The sequence below is a fragment of the Schistocerca nitens genome, chromosome 4 (assembly GCF_023898315.1).
Source record: "Schistocerca nitens isolate TAMUIC-IGC-003100 chromosome 4, iqSchNite1.1, whole genome shotgun sequence".
NCBI lineage: Eukaryota > Metazoa > Arthropoda > Insecta > Orthoptera > Acrididae > Schistocerca > Schistocerca nitens.
In genome coordinates, this window is record NC_064617.1 from 348144886 (window position 1) to 348169586 (window position 24701).

The following is a 24701-nucleotide window of genomic DNA, read 5'->3' on the forward strand; positions in this document are numbered from 1 at the left end:
TTAGTTAAATTAATATTTTCTACCTTACACTTATTAGCGCTACAGAGGCAGAAGTTTATATCCATTCATAACTTACCCTTTTCTTGTGCCACATAAATTTTCTGTGACTGGAGACATCTCTGGATCCTATCTTGTTACACAACCTTAACTGTTCACCACACATACCTACATGCCCTCTGTACTGTTATTACAAAGTTTTTTGTTTTGTCATAGCAACAGAAGAAAACCTTGGAATCTAATCTTTCTGATGTCAATGGACAGAAAGTCACTGGAAGAGAAACCAGAGCTAGCAAACTAAAATCATTGGAGACTGTAAGTTAACTACAAATCAACACTTTGCAATATGCCTCTTATATATTAAGATCAGGTACTGTCTTTCTTCAAACCATAAAAAATATTTAGCTTTATAATGTGCCCTGTTTTCAGTTGTATTAAAATTGACATTCCAGTCTGAATTGAGATATTATGTACAGTAAAGTTAGAGTTCACTGAAGAGCTTACATGGAAATGACAGGTTCAAAATCTTCTACCAAGTCCAAAATTATGTATCAGAATGTCACTGCTTTTAATTGTCAGATTTGAAGAGGTGAATATTTCTCTTCTCGTGCCCTGTTCCATGGCATGCTATAATTAAGTCTCATTTCTTGCTGAAACAAATGAGTCAGTATGTTAGGTGAGTCTATGTATAAGATTGCATAGAGCATTTTCCTTGGGTTTGAAATAGAATCAGCCTCATTATACTTTCAAGGGCGCAGCCTGGTATCTATGAAAATGACAGTAGTAGTTTGCCTCAGAATATCCCATAACCATTCATTGCCCAGACGTTATTTTCCAGGAAACAAATGCTATGAGTAGTCAACTTCAGAATAATATTATGAAAATGATTGTTGCTGCTCACCATATAGTGGAAATGATGGGTCACAGACATAACAGAAAGAATGTCAGAAAGTGGGCTTTAGGCCAAAAAGGCCTTTGTCAGAAATAGACTCACTCTCTCTCTCTCTCTCTCTCTCTCTCTCTCTCACACACACACACACACACACACACACACACACACACACAGAGAGAGAGAGAGAGAGAGAGAGAGAGAGAGAGAGAGAGAGAGAGAGAGAGACTCATGCAAACACAGCTCTCATCACATGCATGATCACAGTGTCGGGCTGCTGAGGCCAGACTGCAAGTAGCTGCGCATCATGGGACAGGCCACTGGTTGGTGGGGGTAAGGAGGCGGCTGGAGTGGGGTGGGATAGCAGGGTGGGCATGGGGGACAGTAAAGTGCTGCTTGTGGGAGCATGCAGGGGCGAGGTGAAGAGAGATTAGGGCTGCTAGGTGCAGTCAGGAGGTTAGACGGTGGGCAGCGAGAGGAGGGGGGTGTAGCAGAAAAGATTAGAAGTCAAAACAGTGTGGGTGCATTGGTGGAATAGAGGGCTGTGTAATATTGGAATGGGGTCAGGGAAGGGGCTAGATGGATAAAGACAATGACTAACGAATGGACACCCACGTATCATCATCCTGTGCCAACCTATTCACGGCCCATCTAGAGGAAGCCTTGCTAAACACCCAGAATCACAAAGCCCTCATCTGGTTCAAATTCATTGATGACATCTTTGTGATCTGGATTGAGGATGAGGACACCCTATCCACATTTCTCCAAAACCTTAACACCTTCTCCCCCATTCGCTTCACCTGGTCCTACTCAACTCAACAAGCCATCTTCCTTAGCGACAAATGGTCCATCTCTAAATATACCGAGAGTTTCACTGAGACCTACACAGTCTGTAATTACCCTCCAAACCATGTACAAAAACAGATCTCCCATTCCTTATCTCTCCAGTCACCCAGCACCTCCCCAAGTCCCACCATCTGACGACAGAAGAGCATTCCCTTTGTGACTCAGTACCACACAGGACTGGAGCACCTGAATCGCATTCTCTGCAAGGGTTTAGACTACCTCTCATTTTCCGCTGAAAATAGGAATGTGCTATCCACTATCCCTCCCCCACCCCCCCACAGTGGTATTTTGCCACCCACCGAAACTACACAATATTGTTGCCCATCCCTACACAAACCCTGCTGCCTCCGCCTTGCCTCATGGCTAATATAATAGATCTAGATGCAAAACTTGTCCCATATATCCTCCCGCCACCATGTACTCCATTCCAGTCACAAGCATCACCTGTCCCATCAAAGGCAAGGCTACCTGTGAAACCAGTCATATGATCTACAAGCTAAGCTGCAACCACTGTGCCGCATTCTACATGGGCATGACAAGCCACCTAGCTGTCGGTTTGCATGAATAGTCACTGACAAAAGGTGGCCAAGAAACAGCTGGACCACTCCATTGCTGAGCATGCCGCCCAACATGACGTCCTTCATTCAGTGACTGCTTCACTGCTTGTGCCATCGAGGTCACTCCCACCAACACCAGTTTTTCTTATTGCACAGGTGGGAACTCTCCCTGCAATGTATCTACGTTCTCGTAACTCTCCTGGCCCTAACCTTCGTTGTTCTTACCCATCTAACTCCTTTCCTGTTCCCATTCCAATACTACACAGCACTCTATTCAACTAGCATATCCACAGTCTTTTTACTTCTCTCCTTCTCTGCTCCCCTTCTCCTCCACCCTCCATCTAAACTCCTGACAGCACCTAGCTGTCGTACCCTCTCTCCACCTCGTCCCTGAATGCTGCCATTATCAGCAATTTACCGTCCCCCCACCCCTACCCTGCTTACACCTACCACCCAGTTACCTCTCCCATCATGCGCTGCTGCTCACATTCTGGCCTCAGCAGCCAGAGACTGTGGTGGAGAGTGTGTGTGTGTGTGTGTGTGTGTGTGTGTGTGTGTGTGTGTGTGTGTGTGTGTGTTCCTGATGGAAGCTGTGTTGGCCGAAAGCTCACTTTGACGGTCTGTTTTTTGTGCCTATCTGTGCTTCAGCATCTCCGCTATATGGTGAGTAATAACAATCCTTTTCATTATATTGTTCCACTTCAGAGTAACTTTATATACAAAGATGATGTGACATACCAAACGAAAGCGCTGGCACGTCGTTAGACACACAAACAAACACAAACATACACACAAAATTCTAGCTTTCGCAACCAACGGTTGCCTCGTCAGGAAAGAGGGAAGGAGAGGGAAAGACGAAAGGATTTGGGTTTTAAGGGAGAGGGTAAGGAGTCATTCCAATCCCGGGAGCAGAAAGACTTACATTAGGGGGAAAAAAGGACGGGTATACACTCGCGCGCGCGCGCGCACACACACACATATCCATCCGCACATACACAGACACAAGCAGACATTTCTAAAGGCAAAGAGTTTGGGCAGAGATGTCGGTCAAGGCGGAAGTAAAGAGGCAAAGATGTTGTTGGAAGACAGGTGAGGTATGAGCGGCGGCAACTTGAAATTAGCGGAGGTTGAGGCCTGGCGGATAACGAGAAGAGAGGATATACTGAAGGGCAAGTTCCCATCTCCAGAGTTCTGACCGGTTGGTGTTAGTGGGAAGTATCCAGATAACCCGGACGGTGTAACACTGTGCCAAGATGTGCTGGCCGTGCACCAAGGCATGTTTAGCCACAGGGTGATCCTCATTACCTACAAACACTGTCTGCCTGTGTCCATTCATGCGAATTGACAGTTTGTTGCTGGTCATTCCCACATAGAAAGCTCAGTGTAGGCAGGTTAGTTGGTAAATCACGTGGGTGCTTTCACACGTGGCTCTGCCTTTGATCGTGTACGCCTTCCGGGTTACAGGACTGGAGTAGGTGGTGGTGGGAGGGTGCATGGGACAGGTTTTACACCAGGGGCGGTTACAAGGGTAGGAGCCAGAGGGTAGGGAAGGTGGTTTGGGGATTTCATAGGGATGAACTAAGAGGTTACGAAGGTTAGGTGGACGGCGGAAAGACACTCTTGGTGGAGTGGGGAGGATTTCATGAAGGATGGATCTCATTTCAGGGCAGGATTTGAGGAAGTCATATCCCTGCTGGAGAGCCACATTCAGAGTCTGATCCAGTCCCGGAAAGTATCCTGTCACAAGTGGGGCACTTTTGTGGTTCTTCTGTGGGAGGTTCTGGGTTTGAGGGGATGAGGAAGTGGCTCTGGTTATTTGCTTCTGTACCAGGTCGGGAGGGTAGTTGCGGGATGCGAAAGCAGTTTTCAGGTTGTTGGTGTAATGGTTGAGGGATTCCGGACTGGAGCAGATTCGTTTGCCACGAAGACCTAAGCTGTAGGGAAGGGACTGTTTGATGTGGAATGGGTGGCAGCTGTCATAATGGAGGTACTGTTGCTTGTTGGTGGGTTTGATGTGGACGGACGTGTGAAGCTGGCCATTGGACAGATGGAGGTCAACTTCAAGGAAAGTGGCATGGGATTTGGAGTAGGACCAGGCGCATCTGATGGAACCAAAGGAGTTGAGGTTGGAGAGGAAATTCTGGAGTTCTTCTTCACTGTGAGTCCAGATCATGAAGATGTCATCATAAATCTGTACCAAACTTGGGGTTGGCAGGCCTGGGTGGCCAAGGCGGCTTCCTCTAAGCGACCCATGAATAGGTTGGTGTACGAGGGGGCCATCCTGGTACCCATGGCTGTTCCCTTTAATTGTTGGTATGTCTGGCCTTCAAAAGTGAAGAAGTTGTGGGTCAGGATGAAGCTGGCTAAGGTAATGAGGAAAGAGGTTTTAGGTAGGGTGGCAGGTGATTGGCGTGAAAGGAAGTGCTCCATCACAGCGAGGCCCTGGACGTGTGGAATATTTGTGTATAAAGAAATATATAGAAAGTGTAGCATCCTTCAGTCTGGTCTTTGGAAGAGTACTGACAATTAGTTGTTGGGTGGTTCTTTTTTTAAACAATGTGGTTTGCGAATTCATTTCTTACATTAGCTGTTGTGAAAATTACCATGAGCACTAGTGTCCTCTTGATTCCCTTTGATTTTGTGACTGTTGTGTGTTGTGACCACTTGTTTATTAGTCGGCCTAAGGTTAGGCACGCAGGCAAGCGGAGCAACCAGTAACAGCAGCGCCAGCATGTAGTGTTAGCACACAGTGTTTAGTTTAGCTCAATGCCTTTGTTCTAAACAAGCTTCTGACAAGGAGTGAATATTATTTGTATTTTTGTCTGATTGACTAGTGTTTATTTACATGTAGAGCCTGCATATTTACTTCCTGCAGTACCTTTTGTGAAAGCCAGATCTCTAGTGGCAAGTAACTATTTATACATCTGTTGCCAGCAGAGAAATTTAAGTCTGTTTTAAGAACTTATGGATATTGCAATCTTACGCCATAATGGAAACTCTACGCAGCAGATTTCAGTGTATGTTTATTCTTCTCTTTTAAGTCTTGTGTCCACCCCATCTTTGCGAGATCTGTTTGTTCTTTCTCAGTTAGTCAAGATTGTTTTGTTTGTATTTTTTGAAATTTCATACAGTGATTTTACACATAACAATATGTCTTGTCATGTGCGGATGCAAAGGTAATTGGCCACTGCCCATAAACAGATGGAAGCTGTGTTGGCCACAGTCAACCGGATTTTGGCCACTGTTCAAAGCTGCAACATCAGGACACCAGAGACGAGACTTGATTCCTTTGATGCCGTTGGAATTCTCTGGTGACCCATTTATCACTTTGATTCCAGATAAGAATTTCTAACCGGTCTGTCTTCAGTCAAGAATGAGTGGCAGACTTAGTGGGTTCGCATTTCTCTGGGTGGAACGGTGAAAGTGTGAACTGGCTGCACAGCTGACCCCTTACACCTTAGCAACAGGTACGAGGTTCTACCCAGCGTTGTTAACAGTTCTGAACCAGTGTGAGATGCCTCTTCTTTTGGGCCAGTGGTCTATTTATCTTATCCAATTTTGAAAAGTGCAGAAGGCGAGTTTGCTAGTCATTGGGAGCCCCAACATTAGGTGTGTAATGGAGCGCCTCTGGAAATAGCAGGCAGGTCAGGAAAGAATGCCAGTGTGCACTCAGTATGTTTGCTGGGGGTATTGTCCTAGATGTGGAGGCGGCTCTGCTGGTGGCGGTCAAGTGCACTGGGTGTAACTGGCTGCAAATCATGGCTCATGTCAGCACAAATGATGCCTACCGCTTGGATTGTGAGGCCATCCTCAGTTCCTACAGATGGATGGCTTATTTGGTGAAGGCATCAAGTAGAGCACGTGGGTGTAGGCTAAGCTCACTATTTGTACCATAATTCCCAGGGCTGATCATGGTCTTCTCGTTTGGAGCAGAGTAGAAGAACTAAGTCAGGGGCTCAAACGATTTGGTGAATGTATTACATGAGAATTTCTCAACCTCCGTTATCAGGTGAAGAGTTGTAGTCCTCTCCGTAATAGGTCAGGCATGCACTACATACAGGAAGAGGCTACTGGTGTAGCAGTGTGTGTGTGGCGTGCACATTGGGGTTTCTTAGGTTAGAAGAATCCCCCCTCGAGATAAGAGATGAATTGCCCGCTAAAATCAAATATACCTCTGCCGAATTATTCCCAGAGAATGCTCATCCCCATAGATCAGAAATAGAAAAGAGTGATATGATATTAGCTAACTGCAGGAGCATCCATGGTAAGGTCCCAGAATTTGTATCATTCATTGAATGGTATATTGCCCAGATAGTATCAGTAGCACAAAGTTGGTTGAAACAGGAAGTGAATAGCAACAAAATCGTAAATCCAGAATGGAAATTTATTATGAGGGTAGGTTAGTCAACATTGGTGATGACACATTTATTGCAGTAAAGAATTTGATAATTATCGTCAAGTTGATTGACTGATTGATTTGATTTTATCGGGGAAGCAAGCCCACTGCTGCCCGCACCGAAACAGGTTTTATTTTGCGGTATCGTTCCCTGCGTCTCTAGTAAAGCCAACCAAGCCCTTGAACAGTGCAAGGGGATCCTTAACCAGTGCTTTGCTAGACACAATTTCTTCAGGTCTAGTTGATCTGAGTATCCTGTGTCTTTTAATCTCCAATACCTCACATTCGAAGGTCAAATGTAATGCAGTTTCCTCGCCCACAACACACATCCTACATTTGGGGTCTTCTTCTATTATCCCCATTATATGTTGGTGCTTTTTGAAATTCCCATGGCCTGTCAGTAGCCCAACCATGAGTTTCATTTCTCTCCTGTTCAAGCCCAGGATTGAGAAACTTCTCTTAGAACATGGCTTTGGCATCAATACCTTGCCATGTTTCTGCTTTTGGACCTTAGCCCAATATTCTACATGCTGTCTCCTTGTCTAGCCTCATAGTTTTATTTTGATCATTGCCTTGGTGATTGTCAGGACACAGGTTCTGGTCCAGTAAATGGTGTCATTGCCCCTAACTTGGCCAACCTATCGGCTTGCTCATTGCCACTAATCCCTGAGTGACCAGGGACCCACAATATGTTTACCCTATTGCTTTCCCTTAGCTCCGCCCCCAGGGGCTCAGCATTCATTTGCTGAGTACGGGCTTGGCGACCCCGGGGTCCTGAGCTGGGGACTGGTCAGTGCCGCCAGTCTCCTGTCACCGTAACCCCCGGACATGCTTCAGCGACCACCGTATGGTGCAGCGGTGGAATGTTGTGTGCTGCGGGGAATGGTAATCTTGGCTTGACTGCCTGGATTGCGAGGAAGGCCAACCTCTATAAAAAACCCTCAATCTTACGGTGTGCTCCGCGCCTATTAGATGCATGGCTGTTGGGGTGGAACAGTCGCAAACGGGCAACCTCTGGGGCACCTGCCGCACCCCAGTTGTATAAGGCTTACTCAGGCACGCGGGGCTATGTCTGAGCGGACCTTTAGTTCCCTAGCTGCTCGTGGGACCGCAATGGACCCTTCGACCTCTACATTTCCCCCTACCAGTGGATTGGGTGGGCCACTGGTAGGAAAACACACCCCATCGAAAAAGCGACTTCGTGCTGCGAGTCCTCCAGCGCCTGGTGTTGCTAGAGATTTATCAGACTGTCGTAGTAGAGCACATGCTGATGATCAGAATGTGTTTTTGATTATTAAACGGAAGGAGGGTAGCTTTGAGAGGGTTTCTCCCTTTTACATCCACAAGGGTCTTGAGGGAATTGCAGGAACACTGAAATCTGTGAAGCGACTGCGCAATGGGACTCGGTTAGTTGAGACTTCTAGTTCCCGTCCAGTCGCTTCTCTTCGGAAAGCAACCTGTCTCGGAGAGTATGCTATCGAGACCGAGCTCCACTCCACTCTGAATTATAGTAAGGGTGTTGTGACATGTAAGGACTTGGTGGATATCCCCATGGACGAGTTAAAATATGAGTGGGCTGACGAAGGTATTGTTGATGTGCAGCATATTATGAAACGAGTCGATGGGGACCTAGTCAAATCCGACTCGTTTATTCTCACGTTCAGTTGCCCGAGACTCCCAGAGAATGTTAAAGCGGGGTTCTTTCGTTTGCCAGTACGGCCATATTTCCCCAACCCAATGCGCTGTTTTAAATGTCAGCGCTTTGGGCATACTACGTTGGGGTGCTATGGGATAGCCACTTGTGGTAAATGTGGTCAGCCTGCCCATGAAGGAGCTGATTGTTCATCGCCTGTGAAGTGCGTGAATTGCTCTGGGAGTCACCCTGTCTGGAGCCGGGTCTGCCCCATCTATCTCGAAGAACGGAAGATACAGGAGATCGAAACATCTAAGCGCATCCCCTATGGTGAGGCCAAGAAGCTCTTTAAGGCCATGCAACCTCCTGTGTTTACAACATCTTTCGCTTCCGCTCTGAAAAAAACTGGTACAAATGGCCACTGTTGCTACACAAACGGAGGTTGCTAGTGTTAGCACTAATACCTGCGTTTGCCAGTGCACTTGTGCTGCTGTGGTTGTTTTGCAACCTGCGGCTCTCCCCGCAACGTCGGACAAGGCCGTGGTTGCTGACATTGGGGTACTTCCTGCCTCTCCCCATATGGCGCCTTCTGCCCAGGCGAGTAAAGCTCCCACTGTTGACGAGGCTCTGCTTTCTAAGCCCCCCAAGGCGAAGACGCCGAAGGTGAAGGTTTTGCCACCTGAGGAGACTAGTCAGGGTCGGTCCGATGACGAGGCCATCGTACTGTCCGACATCTCCCGTGGGTCGTCATCGGAGCTGATGGACATTGATGTCGACCGGGGGCGATCTTCTCGCCCCAGGAATAAATCTCCGGCCAGTACGGGCTCTCCTCCAAAGCACAGAGGTAGGGTGAAAGTTCAGCCACCCTGATCACTGGCTCCCATATTACAGTGGAACCTGAATGGGTTCAGGACGCATGTGGCCAGATTACAACTCCTTGTACGAGAGTGCCCTTTGTGCTTACGTCTCCAAGAGAGACATTTTTGGGCCACGGCCACTGATGCTCCTTCTTTATGGGGCTATACCGTATATCGAAAAGATGATCTGACGGGGCAAAGGGTAAAGGGTGGTGTTGCAGTTTTTGTCCGTGACATGCACCCCTCATCTGAGCTCCCTCTCGTTACAGACTTGCAAGCAGTTGCAGTTGACCTTCTTGTGGGTCGGAGGCTCACAGTCTGTTCAGTTTACTTACCACCTCAGGATGCGATAGACTCTGAGGCTCTCACAGACCTTATTAGCCAACTCCCCCGCCCATTTCTTCTTCTGGGGGACTTCAATGCTCATAATGTCTTATGGGGCTCTCCGACTACTTGCCCCAGGGGTCGCATTCTGGAAAGCCTCATGATGTCTGAAGAACTGTGCATCCTCAACTCTGGTGCTCCCACTCATTTCTGTACTGCTTCCGGATCGTCATCGGCTATTGACGTTTCCTTTTGCTCTCCAGCACTCGCGGATTCTGCTCTGTGGGAGGTTGCTGCTGACCTCCATTCTAGTGACCACTTCCCCCTTTGGATTCGCCTCCTGGATGAGGCTGTGGCATTACCAGTGCCGCCCCGGTGGCACCTCTGCAGAGCTGACTGGACACTTTTCAGCCAACTGGTTGTTTTGGAACACCGTGCCAGTGTCCACGAATGGGTAGACTATGTTACAGCCGTGATCTCCCATGCTGCTGAATTGTCAATCCCACGGTCATCCGGTCATCCCAAGAGGCGTCCTGTCCCTTGGTGGACCACTGAGTGCCGCTCAGCCATCCGAGCCCGCCGTGCAGCTCTGTGCCGTTTTAAGTGCCGTCCCTCAGCTGACACTCTTGCGGCCTTTCGGGTGGCAAGGGCCAAAGCGCAGCGAGTGATTAAAGAGAGCAAACAACGGTCGTGGCAATCGTTCTTGAACTCCATCTCCCGCTCCACTAGTTCTACGAAAGTATGGGAAGCCATCAGGAGGATTTCCGGGAAACTCAGCCAACTACCTGTCACGGCATCGGTGCATCAGGGATGTCTCCTCACGGCGCCGAGAGACATTGCCCAGACACTGGCCATGCATTTTGCGGAATCTACCGCCACTATTAACTGTGATCCAGATTTCTGCCGCTACCACACTGCCATCGAGAGGGGTCACTTGGACTTCCGGTCTCCAAATTCTGAACCCTACAACTGCCCCTTCACAATGTGGGAACTGGATTCGGCGCTGTCTGTGGCTCATGATACTGCGCCTGGTCATGATCAAATCCGGTACAGCATGCTGCAGCACTTGTTGCTGCCATCCAAGGAAGTTCTCCTGAATTGTTTTAATATGATATGGTTATCCAGCACATACCCTGACTCGTGGAGGGAGGTGATTTTGATTCCCCTCCTCAAACCGGGGAAGGACCAAACGCATCCCAGTAGTTATCGAAGTATTGCTTTGACGAGCTGTGTCGGGAAGACGTTGGAACGCATGGTCAACCGTCGCCTGGTTTGGCTGCTCGAGACCAGGTAGCTCCTTAGCCCCTCTCAGTGTGGCTTTCGGAGATGTCGTTCAACTATAGACAACTTGACCCTGCTTGAGGCAGCCATCCAGCAGGCCTTCCTACGTAACCAGCATTGTCTAGGTGTATTCTTTTGACATTAATAAGGCGTATGACACTACTTGGCGCTGCCTTATCCTCAATCAACTCCATGAGTGGGGCTTACATGGCCGTCTCCCCATCGTCATTCGGTCCTTTCTTTCCCATCGCCTCTTTCGATATCGGGTTGGTAATGTGCTATCTGATTTGTACATGCAGGAGAATGGTGTTCCTCAGGGAAGCGTTTTAAGTGTCACCCTCTTTGCCGTCGCCATTAACAGTATCACGTCCACTATCCGGAGTCCTGCCCAATGCTCCTTGTTTGTGGACAATGTTGCTGTTTTCTCTTCTTCATCCAGTCTTGTCACTGCTAGTAGGCAGTTGCAGCTTACGATAAAGCGCTTAGAGGCATGGACTGCGAAGACGGGTTTTACCTTTTCTGCAGACAAATGTGTGCGTGTTCATTTTAATCGTTTTCGACGTCTTTTTACCTCCCCTGAATTGCATCTGAGGGACACCGTTCTTCCTTTTAGAGACACTGTGAGGTTCCTGGGCCTCACTTTTGATTCCAAGTTGTCGTGGTTGCCTCACCTTAAAGACCTCAAGGTGCGGGCCCTGAAGGCACTGAATATTTTGAAGTGTCTGAGCCATCGGTCCTGGGGAGCAGATCGGGCGCGTCTGCTGCAGTATTATAGGGCTTTCGTCCGATCGCGTCTTGACTATGGTTGCACTGTATATGGGTCAACAAGGCCTTCGTATCTGAAGATTCTTGACGCAGTACACCATGAGGGTATCAGGCTGGCCACTGGTGCCTTCCGTACCAGTCCTATCCCCAGCCTGTGTGCTGAGGCAGGGGAACCTCCGCTCGCCATCCGTCGGAAACTCCTCATGGTGCGACAGGTGTGTCAATTCCTTGCCTGTCCTCCCTCCCCTGCATACCCTACCGTTGCCCGACCGCCTATGGAACGTCTCTTTTCCAGTCGTCCCAGGGCAACGAGACCATTTGGGATTCGTGCCAAGCATTTGCTTGAGTCCCTTGGTGTGGAGCGTGTGGCCCCCCAACGACAAGGTTTTACTCGTCTGCCTCCCTGGTTGCTCCAGAGGCCCAGCGTCCTTTTAGACTTGTCGGAGTACCGGAGGAGCTGCACTCCTGCGTTTGTTTTTACCTCCTTATTTTCCGATATTTTACACCAGCATCCGGACCATGTACCAGTATTTACGGATGGCTCTAAACGGGGGGACTCTGTTGGTTGTGCTGTTGTTTTCCCTGATCGAGTCGTCAAGTTACGGCTTCCTGCGGCGTTTACCATCTTTGATGCTGAATTGTTTGCGATCTTGCGGGCATTGGAGCAGATGAGATGTGTTCCCAGTCTTAAGTTCCTCATCTGTTCTGACTCCCTGAGTGCCCTTGAGACCATGCAACACTTGTACCCAGCGGATACGGTCGTCCAGAACATCCATGATGCCCTACTCCACCCGCAACGGCAGGGGAAGGAGGTTTGTTTCTGCTGGGTGCCGGGGCACGTGGGTATTAGGGGAAACGAACTGGCGGATGTGGCTGCCAAAGATGCATGTTCCCTCCCTCACGTTGTTGATTGTGCCGTCCCCCTCCATGCTGTTACCTCCCTCCTGCATTTTCGTGTTAGGCATCAATGGGAAGAGAAGTGGCTGGCAGTCGGTGAAAATAAGCTGCGTCTGGTGAAGGGCACCACGCGGCCATGGCGTATGTCCTACCAGTCATGCAGTCCCTCGCCTCCGCATCGGGCACAGTCCCTTAACGCATGGTTTTTTACTCCGGCGGGAGGACCCCCCAATCTGCAGTGCTTGTGGCATCCAGATTACTGTCGCCACATTTTATTTGACTGTCTTTTATTCTCTGACCAGAGGGCGGTGGTTTCTTTGCCACCAGATTTGCCCTCTATTTTGCAAGACGACGCAAGGACTGTGGTTAAGGTCTTACGGTTTTGTGTCCTGTCCAATTTGTTGCCTCGGAGAGGGTTTTAATGTGCTGTTGGGTGGCTGGGTGACTGGTTCAACCAGGTTTTAGGTAAGAGGTCCGCCAGTCACGAATACCTCCTTGTTTCCCTTCGGTTTCTGTTCTCTTTTCCTTGTGTTTCCTTTCCTTTTTTAGTGTGTTTCTTCTCCTCTTGTTTTGCTTCTGTCTGTGAGGATGTGGAACTGCGTCAGGTCTGTGTCTTTTAGCCGTTCTCCTTGTTCGCTGTCCGTCTTAGTCCCTTCACTGCATCTGTTCCTGTCTTTATGCGTTTGGGCGCTGATGACCACGCTGTTTAGCGCCGGTAAACCTCAAACACACACACACACTCCCGTAGCTCCACAAGGACTTTGTGGCATTCTGCCACAATCTTTGATCTTGTTGCAGAGGCTGCTTGACTGTCTGAATAAATGAAAATGCCATGACCTCTGTAGCACCTCTGCTAATTCTCCTCCACACACACTCTGATAGCAAATATTTCTGCTTGAAACACAGTGGCCATCTTCCCTAGAGAGACTGAACTCTCCAGCCTTTGGCTGCAAGCCGTATACACCGGCCCCAAAACCTTGGTCCATTTTCGAACCGTCAGTGAACCAGACTATGTCCCCAGTACGGTGTCGAAATTCATTCTTGCAGAGCTCTCTACTTCCAATTACTACATTCGGGGACTGATGACCTCAGAAGTTAAGTCCCATGGTGCTCAGAGCCAATTACTACATTCAAAGACTTGTTGAAGCAGCTGGGAGTTATTATATGCGGCTGGCATTTCCCCAACCAAACCTGTATGTACCTCACTCAGTAGTTTAGTGCGAAGTCCTGGATACCCCAGTGAGTCCCAGTTTTTGCCAATTTTTAACCTGTGCGCTCCAGCTGCTGCCTCCATCTTTACCCACAAGTGTAATGGGAGCTTGTCCAGCATGGATTCCATCTCAGCAGCAGGTGTGCTGCTAATTCTACCTTTAATGGCTAAGCAGGCCAATCTCTACTACTGTTGTGTATATCCAGTTCATACTCTTGGGGCTTAAGCCACAGTTTTTGCCAAAACTCTCTGGGTACTCATTAGAGTACCTTTCGCCTTGAAACAGGTGCTCCTTACATGAGGGGTCCACAATAGTTTCTCATTCAACGTTACCCTAGATATTTCATTATCCCCTTCACTGGTAGAGTTCCATCGAGAAGCTTGAGATTCCAGTATGTGTTGTATCTGCTTCCTTGTAAATGGTACTAAAACAGTCTTCTTAGGACTGACCCATCTTGTTTGCTGCACTAATTTTTCACAATGTTCAGTGCTCCCTGTGCCGTAGCTCTGACTGTACTTGTGGTTATCATGTATCCCAAATGTGGTTTAATCTAGGTAAAATTAAGCATCAAAGGCGGGTTAGAAATGGTAATTGCATGCTTTTATAGAGCACTGGCACCAGGAGCTGTAGTGATAGAGCACATCAGAGAGAACTTGCAGAATTTTGTGAATAAGTTTCCTTATCATGCGGTCTTAATAATGGATTAATCAACTTCCCAGGTATAGACTGCGAAAGTCTCGCTATCAAAGTTTGTGCCAGAGACAAGGTTTTGTGTGACATTATTATGAATGTCTTGTCCAAAAATTACTTCTAAAAAGCAATTAAACTGCCAGCTCATGAAGGTAATGCTTTAAATCTCCTAGCAACACACACATCTGAACTCCCCAAATCAGTTGGCATATAGGAGGGTATCAGTGATCGTAAGGCTGTGACAGCATCTATGACTTTGGGTTTTACATGGAATGTTAAGAAGGGTAGGAAAATGTCCTGTATAGCAAGAGTGACAGGATACAAATTGGAGAGTATCTGAATAGTCAACATCAAATATTCAGTGCCGGGGATGAAGATTTGGAGTCCAAATGGAAAAAATACAAAAGTGTCATTCAATATGCTTAGACAAGTATAGTCTGAGCAAGGCCTTAGGGGATGGGAAAGAACCACTGTGGCTTATTAGCCCTGTTACAAACCCACTACATAAACAGAGCTTCATCATAGATTCAAGAGAAATTGAAACCTAGCTGATAGAAAAAAGCTGAATGAAGGGAAAATGAGTATAAGGAGAGCAATGAGAGAAACGTTCAATGACTTTGAAAGTAAAATTTTGTCAACCTTTCTGACTACAAACGTTAAGTAACACGTTTTGGTCTCAGTAAAATCAGTGTGCGCTTCAAAATCGTCTGTTCAGTCACTCTGTTAATGACATTCAAGTGGAAAATGATAGAGAGAAAGTGGAACACTAAATTTGGTCTTCTGAAATTGTTTCAGTGTGGAAAATCGTTGTATGGTCTCTCCTTCCAGTCACCACACATACTTTGAAATGGCAGATATTCAGATAACTAATCATGGAATAGGAAAACCACTACAATCACTTTGTAGTGGGAAGTTGTCAGGACCCAGATGAGATACCCTTAAGATTCTACAGAGATTATGCAAAAGAACTTGCTACCCTTCTAGCAGCAGTTTATCATATATCTTTGGAGGAGCAAAGGGTACCTAGTGACTGGAAAAAAGCTCAGGTTGTACCAGTTTTCAAGAAGGATTGTAGGACAGATGTATATAATTATAGGCCTTATATCATTGACATTAATCTGCTATAGAATTATGGAATGCATTTTATGTTAATTTATTATGATGTTTTTGGAGAACAAAAATCTCCTGCATAAAAATAAACATGGACTCCATAAACAGAGATCTTTCAAAACTCGGCTCACTCTGTTCCTCTGTGGGATCCTCAGTGCCATAGACATCTGTGCTGAGATTGATGCCATGTTCCTCAACTTCAGGAAAGCGTTTGATACTTTCTCACTCTGCTGTTTAGTGAAAAGAATATGAGCCTACCGAGTATTGGACCTCATTTGCCACTGGATTCTAGACTTCATTGTAGATGGGGCTCAATACTTTTAATGGAGCAAAATTAACTGATGTCAAAGTAATTTCAGGTGTACCCTTAGGAAGAATGTAAGGAGCATTACTGTAAAGAATGTGCATAAATAATCAATTAGAAAGTGTCGGAAGCTCTTAAAGACTGTTCACAGATGGTGCCTGTCTACAAGAAGGTAACAATGCCAGAAGACAGTAATGATTGCAGATGGACTTACAAGTGTATAGATGAATGGTGCAGGAACTGGCAGTTGACGATGCACTTAAAGAAATGTAACACATTGCATGCACATAGGAAAAGAAATCCACTACAGTAAAACTACACTATTGATGACAAATTGTTGGAAACAGTAACTACCGTAAAGTATCAGGGAGAGTGTAGGCGGAGCACCTTAAGTGGAATGACCACATAAAAGAAATAATAGCAAAAGATAATGCCAGGTTGAGATTTGTAGGAAGGACCGTAAGTAAATGTAATTCATCCAATAAAGAAGTGGCTTTACACAACACTTGTTTTGAGTAATTCAAGAGCATTGTTCTTCAATCTGGGACCTTTACCATGTAGGAGTGATAGAAAAGAGCAAAGATGCAATGACAGGTGGCACATTTTGTCATTGGAACATTTGAATGCTGGAGAACATTACAGAGATGCTCAGCAAACTCCAGTGGCAGATGCTACAAGAGAGGCATTGTGCATTATGGAGGTTTACCATGGACCATGGACCTTGCAGTTCGTGAGGTGGTCTGCGTGTCTCAGCAATACAGATGGCCGTACTGTAGGTGAAACCACAACGGAGGGGTATCTGTTGAGAGCCCAGACAAACGTGTAGTTCATGAAGAGGGGCAGCAGCCTTTTCAGTAGTTGCAGGGGCAATAGTCTGGATGATTGACTGATCTGGCCTTGTACAATTAACCAAAACTGCCTTGCTGTGCTGGTACTGCGAACGGCTAAAAGCAAGGGGAAACTACAGCTGTAATTTTTCCTGAGGGCATGCATCTTTACTGTACGGTTAAATGATGATGGCGTCCTCTTGGGTAAAATATTCCGAGGGTGAAATAGTCCCCCATGCGGATTTCCAGGCAGGGTTACTCAGGAGGACATCGTAATCGGGAGAAAGAAAACTGGCCTTCTACGGATCGGTGCATGGAATGTCAGATGCCTTAATTGGGCAGGTAGGTTAGAAAATTTAAAAAGGGAAATGGATAGGTTAAAGTTAGATGTAGTGGGAATTAATGAAGTTCGGTGGCAGGAGGAACCTGACTTCTGGTCAGGTGAATAAAGGGTTGTAAATACAAAATCAAATAGGGGTAATGCAGGAGTAGGTTTAATAATGAATAAAAAAAGTAGGAATGCGGGTAATCTACTACAAACAGCATCGTGAACGCATTATTGAGGCCAAGATAGATACGAAGCCCACGCCTACCACAGTGGTACGAGTTTATATGCCAACTAGCTCCGCAGATGAAGAAGAGATTGATGAAATGTATGATGAGATAAAAGAAATTATTCAGATAGTGAGGGGGAGACGAAAATTTAATAGTCATGGGTGACTGGAATTCGAGAGTAGGAAATGGGAGAGAAGGAAACATAGTGGGTGAATATGGATTGGGGGAGAGAAATGAAAGAGGAAGCCGTCTCGTAGAATTTTGCACAGAGCATAACTTAATCATAGCTGACACTTGGTTCAAGAATCATAAAAGAAGGTTGTATACAAGGAAGACTCCCGGAGATACTAGAAGGTATCAGATAGATTATATAATGGTAAGACAGAGATTTAGGGACCAGGTTTTAAATTGTAAGACATTTCCAGGGGGCAGATGTGGACTCCGACCACAATCTATTGGTTATGAACTGTAGATTAAAACTGAAGAAACTGCAAAAAAGGTTGAAATTTAAGGAGGCTGGGACCTGGATAAACTGAAAGAACTAGAGGTTGTAGAGTGTTTCGGAGAGAGCATTAGCAAATGATTGACAAATATAGGGGACAGAAATACAGTAGAAGAAAAATGGGTAGCTGTCGGAGATGAAATTGTGAAGACCTCAGAGGGTCAAGTAGGTTAAAAGATGAGGGCTAGTAGAAATCCTTGGGTAACATAAAAGATATTGAATTTAATTGGTGAAAGGAGAAAATATAAAAAAAGCAGTAAATGAAGCAGGCGAAAAGGAATACAAACATCTAAAAAATGAGATAGACAGGAAGTGTAAAATGGCTAAGCAAGGATGGCTAGAGGACAAATGCAAGGATATAGAGGCATGTATCACTATGGGTAAGATACATACTGCCTACAGAAAAATTAAAGAGACCTTTGGAGAAAAGAGAACCACCTGCGTGGATATCAAAAGGTCAGATGGAAAACCAGTCCTAAGCAAAGTTGGGAAAGCAGAAAGATGGAAGGAGAATATTTAGGGTCTATACAAGTGCGATCTACTTGAAGGCAATATTATGGAAATGGGATAGGACATAGATGAAGGTGAGATGAAAGATATGATACTGCATGAAGAATTTGACAGAGCACTGAAAGACCTAAGTCAAAAAAAGGCCCCAGGAGTAGACAGCATTCCATTAGAGCTACTGATGGCCTTAGGAGGGCCAGCCAAGACAAAACGCTACCGTCTGGTGAGCAAGATGTATGAGACAGGTGAAACACCCTCAGAACTTCAAGAACAACATAAAAATTCCAAACTCAAAGAAAGCAGGTGTCGACAGGTGTGAAAATTACGGAACTATCAGTTTAGTAAGTCAAGGCTGCAAAATACTAACACGAATTTTTTACAGATGAATATAAAAACTGGTAGAAGCTGAACTTGGGGGACGATCAGTTTTGATTCCGTAGAAATGTTGGAACACACAAGGCAGTACTGACCCTACGACTTATTTGAGAATATAGATTAAGGAAAGGCAAACCTACATTTCTAACACTTATAGACGTGGAGAAAGCTTTTGACAATGTTTACAACGTTTACTGGAATACTCTCTTCAAAATTCTGAAGGTGGCAGGGCTAAAATACAGGCAGCGAAAAGCTGTTTACAATTTGTACAGAAACCAGATGGCAGTTATAAGAATCAAGGGACATGAAAGGGAAGCAGTGGTTGAGAATGGAGTGAGACAGGGTTGTAGTATATCCCCAATGTTATTCAGTCTGTATATTGAGCAAACAGTAAAGGGAACATAAGAAAAATTTGGAGTAGGAATTAAAATCCATGGATAAGAAATAATAATGTTGAGGTTTGCCAGTGATATTGTAATTCTGTCAGAGACAGCAAAGGACCTGGAAGAGCAGTTGAATGAAATGGACAGTGTCTTTAAAGGAGGACATAAGATGAACATAAGTGAAAAGCAAAACGAGGATAATGGAATGTAGTTGCATTAAGTGAGGTGGTGCTGAAGGAATTAGATTAGGAATTGAGACACTTTAAAGTATTAGATGAATTTTGTTATTTGGGGAGCAAAATAACTGATGATGGTCGAAGTAGAGAGGATATAAAATATACACTGGCAATGGCAGGGAAAGCGTTTCTGAAGAAGAGAAATTTGTTAACATCAGATATAAATTTAAGTGTCAGCAGCTGATCACTGTGGCCGAGCGGTTCTAGGCGCTTCCGTCTGGAACCACGCTGCTGTTACGGTCGCAGGTTCGAATCCCGCCTCGGGCACGGATGTGTGTGATGTCCTTAGGTTAGTTAGGCTTAAGTAGTTCTAAGTCTAGGGGACTGATGACCTCAGACGTTAAGTCCCATAGTGCTTCGAGCCATTTGAACTGTTTAAAGTGTCGGGAACTCTTTTCTGAAAGTATTTGTATGGAGTGTAGCCAAGTATGGAAGTGAAACATGGACAATAAATAGCTTAGACGAGAAGAGAATAGGAGCTTTCGAAATGTGGTGCTACAGAAGAATGCTGAAGATTAGATGGGTAGATCACGTAACTAATGAGGAGGTATTGAATAGAATTGGGGAGAAAAGGAAATTGTGGCACAACCTGACTAAAAGAAGGGACAGGTTGGTAGGACACGTTATAAGGCACTAAGGGATCACCAATTTAGTATTGGAGGGCAGCCTGGAAGGTAAAAATCGTAGAGGGAGACCAAGAGATGAATACACTAAGCAGATTCAGAAGGATGTAGGTTGCCGTAGTTACTTGGAGATGAAGAAACTTGCACGGGATAGAGTAGTGTGGAAAGCTGCATCAAACCAATCTCTGGACTGAAGAAGACTATTACTACTGATATTTTGAAAGAGTACTTTGTGTGAAGAGTCGAACAATGCATTATTTCCTACGACCATAACAAGAAATTAGCGTTAATACAGAGGCTTACAAGCAGCCATTCCACAAATGGAACAAGCAAGGGGGTTCAGTTAGTTGTCTAAAAGTACTCTCACCACACACCATCTGGTGGGTTTTGGAGTATCGATGTTGATGTTCAGTAAAAATTCTTAGTGTGTCTGGATGACTTCAGAAGACGCTAACTCAGGATTTACATTCCTAGGTAGCATCTTCACCTGTACAGAATGCTATTTACGTACCAGATTATTTTGAGTCCGCATAATCTACATCATGTTTAAGGTGAGAATGTTTTATCCAAAGACAGGCTTGGTCCCAAAACTAATTGCAGACAAATGAAACATTCATGGGGTTATATTGTGAAATTATTTTCTTGTTGTTCTAGTCTCAAACAGTTACATAGTTCTCATTCATCATGACTGAACTAATTTACTGAATACATCTAAGACCTAAGAATAGAATCAATCATTATTTTATGGCTTCATGCACCGCACGTCTGTCCACCTCCGTTGCTGAGTGGTCATTGTGACTGACTGCCACACTGAGAAACTGGGTTCAGTTCCCCATACTGCCAGGAATTTTTCCATGGTGGGAGGACAAAATGAGAAGTAGCGGCTAAGAGGTCTGCAACATCCAGGAGAATGATGTGTTGACCCCACACTGCATCTAAATGAAGTCAGTGGCTGAGTATTACACAGCGGTCAGTTGGTCCCAATAGGCACACCTAAAGCCAGAACGGCGGATCTTAAACTTCTCCTTGTAACTTTGTCCCAATTACAGTGTATGTATCCCATGTGAAAAGTATGGTGTCTTACAGTGTCACCTTATATTCACTTTAAAAAATAATAATAATAATAATAATACAAATACTCTTACTATGGGTCTTGAAGGTATTTTATACTCATACATTTCCTTTTTAACTAGCCAACGGCACCTGTCACTAAACCACAAAGGGGAAGAGGTCGAAAAGCTGCAGCTAATTCAAGATCAGTAGCTATGATGTCTGTACCCAGGAAAGTACGTACAAAGAATACCGTGTGTGAGCAGACACCTCAGCAGGAGCCCCCTTCACCAAACCCAGATGAAAGCATAGCCAAGAGCAGACCAAGAAGAAACGTCAAGGTGAGAACCATTGAAGCCATAGTGTAGTAAATGATTGGTGCATAAGACAAGCCCATTACATAATTTATGCTGCTTCTGTTGCTTAATGTACAGTTTAACTTAATATTCTTATGTAAATAGAGTAATAATATCCATTTGTCATGTTTTAATGTGCTTCATGTCTCAGTGTGATGAATATTTAGGAAATTTTGGCATTTGCATGAAATGTCCGTTAAGCATCACTTGGAATCACTTTGCATACTAGCCCTGTTATTAATTTCTATACATCCATTCAAGACGTGTATTGAAAGAGAGTGATATTTAGATGTTAAATATGTTGAACCTGTTATATTCAAAGACCTACAGTGATTGGATATCACTTAGAATGCTTGTGAAGTTTTGATACTTCATAACAAGATAGTTTCTGATAGCTGCTTCACAATTTGTTTCAACTAAATACACTGCTAAATTTTTTCCGATAGTATTTTTCCCCCCTTCCTGTTTTAATGACACACTTCAAAATTTACAATGTGAATTTGTTATTGGTATTCTGGGTTTGGTAAATCATTTGCCAGAAACAGATTTATATTTTTAAAAGCTGTGTTGCTTGCAGGTATCTGTACTTCAGACCTTCGATGACTCTACTGATGAATCACTAGCTACTCCAGATTCAGACAAGAAGAACGTAGTTATCTCGGAGACCTCTGATTCGGAATTTTCCTGCAGGTGAGATGAACATTGCACATTTGTGTTCATAAGCTGAGGAATGGAGATCTACGGAACATCATAAGGAAAGGAAGTGCCGAGGCATCATGACACGTGATCCAGTAATAGAGGGTATGCAGGAAAACCATTCATGGAGAATGGGTGGCTCTTACTGTGTGTGATGTCCTTCCACAGTGGCATATAGAGCATCAATATAAGATACAAAGCTCCCAGCCCTCACATGGCAGTGTAAGATGTACAGCTTCTCTACTTATTGTAGGTCAGACTATCCAGCGTGGTTTTCGATTATGCCACCCATTGATGAAGGTGCATCCTCTGGAGATAAGCAATTGTCCATGGTGGCTGTGTCACAGATGTAGACCTACAGCATAAAGTATACCATGCACTTTCAGTTCGATACAAATCCAGGAAGCTGACTGTCTACTATATGCGTATTTTGCAAGTAGCCATCTATCTGACCAGATGTGTACCCCAGTTCCATATGCATTATCAAAAAGGTATAAACATTCTTCTGTTGCACAGTTGTCATCCCTATAGACTACAGCTGTCCAGAGTTTACTCTGGAAACTTGTGCAACAGTTCAATGTAAAATAAAAAAAATTCATGTTAAACAATTAGTACGGAACATCACTTAACAAGAAATAATACTATGGTCCCAACAAAATACTTCATATAAGTTTTTTTTCTTTTAACATGAAATAAAAATTATCACTAAAAGATTTCACCTCTGATATGAACAAATATTCCTGCATTCTCCAATCTGTGACCATTTCTTTTTTATTTCTGCCTCCCCCCGCCCCCACCCCACTCACCAAACAAAGGAAACACTGGTTTCTACTTTTGCTATGTTATTGCTTGTCCTTGGATACTTCCATTATCAACACACTTAAGTCAGTTTTTGAATTATATAGGGGAGTTGAAATTTGCCAATTGTGTGTTTGAATTAGTGAATTTTGTGTCATAATCATTTTGTGGCTTTTTGTTTTTAAATATAGATATTCTTAATTCATTTTATTACACACAGTGGCTGAGAAATCGGGATGCAACCAACCCGCTATTTCACTTAGAATTTAGATGGCACTTCTTGAGGCAGCTGATGAAAAATGGAGGTCAAAAACAGAAATCTGTAATTAGAGTGTCATTACTAAATCTGTACTATCAATGGCAATTAAAAATAAATTTCAAATTGGAACAATATTTGAGAGCAGTATGTTTCGAAACAGAGAGAGAACATTTGGTAACAGTTACCCAAAGAATAAACTCGGTTGTTCATTTGGTCCAAGCAAGCTAGGATTCTCTTATAAGATCTTTATTAATGGAAACAGTGGTATCAATAAAAGGAACGGCATTGTTGAATGTTGCTTACAATGGAGCTAACAAAGCTACAAAGAAAAGTCTTATTTCATGTTTCAGTCTCCAGACATCTTAAAGTATCTTACAGTTATTTACAACAGCTTTCATGTGATACATGGTAACGTGATGTAAAATAAAACATAAAAGCCATTCCGTGTCACCTATTATTATTCTTCAGCTGCTGTTATTGTCTGATTCCACATTTTTATCTGTGGGCGTTCTACATATTGGATCAGTTTACCACTGCCTGCTCTTAAAAACTTTATTATTTCAAAGACAATGGTGTTCACAGGTGAAAATCTCTAAGGAAAAGGTAGTGTTAGTAGGACGTAATGTCGATAAGCCCTCTATTGTTGTAGGGATCAGTTTCAAACCATGGAGTTTTAAAATGAAAGAAAATCACTGTACTAGTCAACAATTGGAAACTCTTGTTGAATAAGTGATATTTGTGAGAGAAATGTAAAGATGTAATTATTGTTGATAGTTACCAGTCTCACAGTCTGTTGGTTATGAACTGTACATTAAAACTGAAGAAACTGCAAAAAGGTGGGAATTTAAGGAGATGGGACCTGGATAAATTCAAAGAACCAAAGGTTGTAGAGAGCTTTAGGGAGAGCATTAGGGAACGATTGACAAGAATGGGGAAAGAATACAGTAGAAGAAGAATGGGTAGCTTTAAGAGATGAAATAGTGAAAGCAGCAGAGCATCAAGTAGGTAAAAAGTTGAGGGCTAATAGAAACCCTTGGGTAACAGATGAGATACTGAATTTAATTGATGAAAGGAGAAAATACAGTAAATGAAGCAGGCAAAAAGGAATACAAACGTCTCAAATATGAGATCGACAGGAAGTGCAAAATGGCTAAGCAGGGTTGGCTAGAGGACAAATGTAAGGATGTAGAACCATGTATCGCTAGGGGTAAGATATATACTGCCTACAGGAAAATTAAAGAGACCTTTGGAGAAAAAAGAACCACTTGCATGAATATCAAGAGCTCAGATGGAAACCCAGTTCTAAGCAAAGGAGGGAAAGCAGAAAGGTGGAAGGAGTATATAGAGGGTTTATAAAAGGGTGATTATGGAAATGGAAGAGGATGTAGATGAAGATGAAATGGGAGATAAGATACTGCGTGAAGAGTTTGACAGAGCACTGAAAGACCTGAGTCGAAACAAGGCCCCGGGAGTAGACAACATTCCATTAGAACTACTGACGGCCTTGGGAGAACCAATCATGACAAAACTATACCATCTGGTGAGCAAGATGTATGAGACAGGCGAAATACCCTCAGACTTCAAGAAAAATATAATAATTCCAATCCCAAAGAAAGCAGGTGCTGACAGATGTGAAAATTACCGAACTATCAGTTTAATAAGCCACGACTGCAAAATACTAACACGAATTCTTTACAGACGAATGGAAAAACTGGTAGAAGCCGACCTTGGGGAAGATCAGTTTGGATTCCGTAGAAATGTTGGAACACTTGAGGCA

The 24701-nt window shown here is 44.4% G+C and overlaps 1 protein-coding gene across 1 annotated transcript in view; it reads left to right on the top strand.

The window, feature by feature from the left end:
- LOC126251849 (condensin complex subunit 3) overlaps positions 1-24701 on the top strand; it is a 217772-nt gene that overhangs the window by 190521 nt on the left and 2550 nt on the right. The window contains exons 21-23 of the mRNA XM_049952524.1: positions 214-312; positions 20959-21156; positions 21749-21861. Of these exons, the coding sequence (XP_049808481.1) occupies positions 214-312; positions 20959-21156; positions 21749-21861 (410 nt within the window). The remainder of the gene's footprint in view (positions 1-213; positions 313-20958; positions 21157-21748; positions 21862-24701) is intronic.